Raw genomic sequence first — 3,346 nt, 5'->3', positions numbered from 1 at the left:
ATATACATATATATACATACATATATATATATATACACACATATATATACATATATACACACATATATATACATATATACACATATACACACATATATATATATATATAAATTTAAAGTCTTCAAAAATAAGTTTCTTAAAAATGAATAAAATTGCATTAATTTGCCCAAAAGTACATAGCTATGTCCCTTTTTTTTTCATGGTTAACATTTTACAAAAAATGTCTTTTTTGGTATGTCTACCTTTGATCTAGAGCAGGGGTGTCAACCTTAGATAAAGCTTACATCTTATTTAATGAAATATAATTTTCAAAACACTTCCAGAACATGAAGTGTTTGTGTATTTTTTTTTTATTTTCAAAATGAATCAAACAGGCCAGATTGAAACCCCTAATGTTTGACACCCCTGATCTACAGCAACATACTATACTACAGAGGTGTAATTTAAGTACTTTGCTTGAATTCTACTCAAGTAAAAAATTACTTAATTTAAAATTTACTGTCATTTCAATGAATATCACTGTCCATCCAAAGCTCATACTCCAGGACAGAAGACACAGGGAAAGCACAGACTCTGACTGCTGTGGCAGGCACATTTTGCACTGCATGATAAAGTTTCCTCGTGTGCATTTGAAAACAAAGAGCTGGCTGAGATACAGCCAAGGATTTCCTTCTCTTTCTGTGTCATCTGCCCAGGGGAGCCCTCTGCTTAACAATCCTCAACCTCCATTTTTCGTTCGGCACCAGCCATCATCCAACAACAGGCTAGAGCCTGTCTCTTAGTCAACATTATTACTCAGTAACTGGTTCTTTTCAAATATAGTGAAGTCAAATACTTGACTCAAAATGTACTTAAGTAAACATAACATTACCTATTCCAAAAATTTGAAAACTTACAAATTACTAACAAAAACTCCTCAATTACAGTAACGTGTATACAAATAACTAACAAAAACTACTCAATTACAGTAACGTGAGTAAATGTAATTCGTTACTTTCCACCTCTGCTTTACCAATACGTTCTTGAAAATATCTAGATCTATCCACAAAATATTTTATTTGTTGTCACATCACAAAAACAGCTTCCAGGTCAAATGGAGGTCATTACACTGAATCAGTCCATGTTCGATCATCATCCCACCATGGACCTCTTCCTGCCCCTCAACCGAACCTCCTCCAGCTTCTTGATTACAGCCGGTGATCTCTTAGAGGAGGCCGCGTAGCTCTTCAGAAGCTCCTCAAAAACAAGCTCCGTGTTGGGGTGTGTGCTGAGAAAAGCTTTCTCCAGAACATACAGATCCACTCCTTTATCTTCTGGGAGAGCAGAGATGTAACTCAACCCAAAGTCAATGAGAACCAGCTCAGACTCTTTATCCTGAGGGCCTCGTCTCAGCAGCATGTTGGAGGTGGTCAGGTCTCCGTGGATGACGTCCTCGTCATGCATTTTGGCCAACGTCTGACCCACGCGTTGAGCTAGCAGCCGCAGCTCCACGTCGTTGCCGGCGTCCGACTGCTGAGCACCAACGATGTGGTCGCGCACAGTGGTTGAACGCAGGATTTCCTCCATGAAAATACAGTTGGATGTGTAGTCCACAAAGTAGACAACAGGGGCTGGTATACCTGAGGAACACAGTTTTAACCAGTTCTGAGGTCTTAACAGACATGATAAAGGAAGAAATGGAGCAGAAAAATATTTGAAACATATTTAAAACCCAGAGACTCGTATCAGAACATCGTGCACATTTGCACTGCCCTCTTGTGGCATTTCAAAGCCCAACAATGAGTTCAAATAAAATCGAGAAAATATCTAGAAGCTAAAATGTTTGTATAACATCGTTCTTAGAATGTGCTTAAATTGAACATGTTTGTTTTTATACCATATTTTCTTGCTAGTAAAATCTACACTGCCTGGCCAAAAAAAAAATAAGTCACCACCTGGATTTAACAAAGCAAATAGGTACGAGCCTCCTATTGGATAATCACTGCATGTGCGATTATCTTTCAGCAACAAGCAACAAGTTATTTAACCCCAACTGGTGCAATGAGTTGCTTCTCATTTCCTAAACAACCATGTCGAAAGACACATCCCACGGTCGTGGAAAAGATGTTAGTCTGTTTGAGAAGGGTCAAATCATTGGCATGCATCAGGCAGAGAAAACATCTAAGGAGATTGCAGAAACTACTAAAATTGGGTTAAGAACCGTCCAACGCATTATTAAAAACTGGAAGGATAGTGGGGACCAGAGTGATGGGCGCATCAGGGTAAGAAGAGAGGCAGGGGGAGGGATGCACCCATCATGCCTAGTGCCTACTGTACAAGCCTGTGGGCTGGCGACCCTTTTTTTTTGGCCAGGCAGTGTATATTTAAAACCTAGAGACTCATATCAAAACATCGTGCACGGATTTCACATTTGCACTGCCCTCTTGTGGCATTTCAATGCCCAATAATGAGTTCATTATTGGGCATAAAATCGAGAAAATATCTAGAAGCTAAAATGTTTATACAACATCGTTCCCTACTTAGAATGTGCTTAAATTGAACATATTTTGTTATTTTTATACCATGTTTTCTTGCTTGTAAAATTTATTCTGGTTTACTTCTTACTCCGTCTATGGTTTCTATTTTTAAATGTTTGCCTGTTTCAGGCCAGTGGCATTTCATTTCACTCTTGAGCAACTGTTTTTTCCTGTCTGATGACAGTAAAAAAATCTTTGCGGATTAAGAATAAAATATCATTTTTGAAAATACGTACACCTGAAACAATTGTTATACTGCTCCAGGTCAACGTAAAGTTTTTGATACAAGCGTCGATTTTTTACTGTCCGTATAGCTGTTACAATTACAACCTTATTTCCAAATATCAAACTGTGATAAGTTCACTCGTGTCTGATGAATTTCAGCATTTTAGTAACTCAACACAATCAAACGAAGGTACAGAAGTAAAGAAAAACAGCGAAGAACTAAATACTCAGTTTTTTTCCAATTCACCACACGACCCCTTTTCAACCAACCTGCTTTACGGCAGCGAAGTATGGATCGAACCTCCTGGACCGTTCTGCGGTGCGTCAGTTTCTCATCCAGAACAGAGTGTCGGTATCGTTTCGGGAAACGTTCTTTAACTATAGCGGGCTTTCCGAGAAACTGTGCCCGGTAAACCCGCGCTTCTGCTCCTTGTTTTAGCAATTCTGCTGTACTGAGAAACTCCGGCACCGCCATGTTTTCTACTTCTACTTCCGTTTCCGCTTCCTCTCCAGCAGTTGCTGTCGCTGCTTCGGTATATTTCTTCTTCTCTTTCTCTGGGACGCTATTCTTTTTCCTGTTTCTGCCACCTGTTGGTTGCAATGAT

The 3,346-nt window shown here is 39.2% G+C and overlaps 1 protein-coding gene across 1 annotated transcript; it reads right to left on the bottom strand.

Moving 5' to 3' along the window:
• Positions 1–1,033: 1,033 nt before the first annotated feature.
• tp53rk (TP53 regulating kinase) lies at positions 1,034–3,342 on the bottom strand (the record flags this gene model as incomplete). The annotated part of the gene is made up of 2 exons (XM_025060078.1): positions 1,034–1,619; positions 3,012–3,342. Coding segments are annotated over 2 exons (819 nt in total), but the record flags the coding sequence as incomplete, so codon positions are not given.
• Positions 3,343–3,346: the final 4 nt, after the last annotated feature.

The sequence above is a fragment of the Cynoglossus semilaevis genome, chromosome 11, assembly GCF_000523025.1.
Source record: "Cynoglossus semilaevis isolate Cse_v1.0 chromosome 11, Cse_v1.0, whole genome shotgun sequence".
NCBI classification, from domain to species: Eukaryota; Metazoa; Chordata; class Actinopteri; order Pleuronectiformes; family Cynoglossidae; genus Cynoglossus; species Cynoglossus semilaevis.
This window is presented reverse-complemented; position numbering and strand designations above follow the sequence as displayed.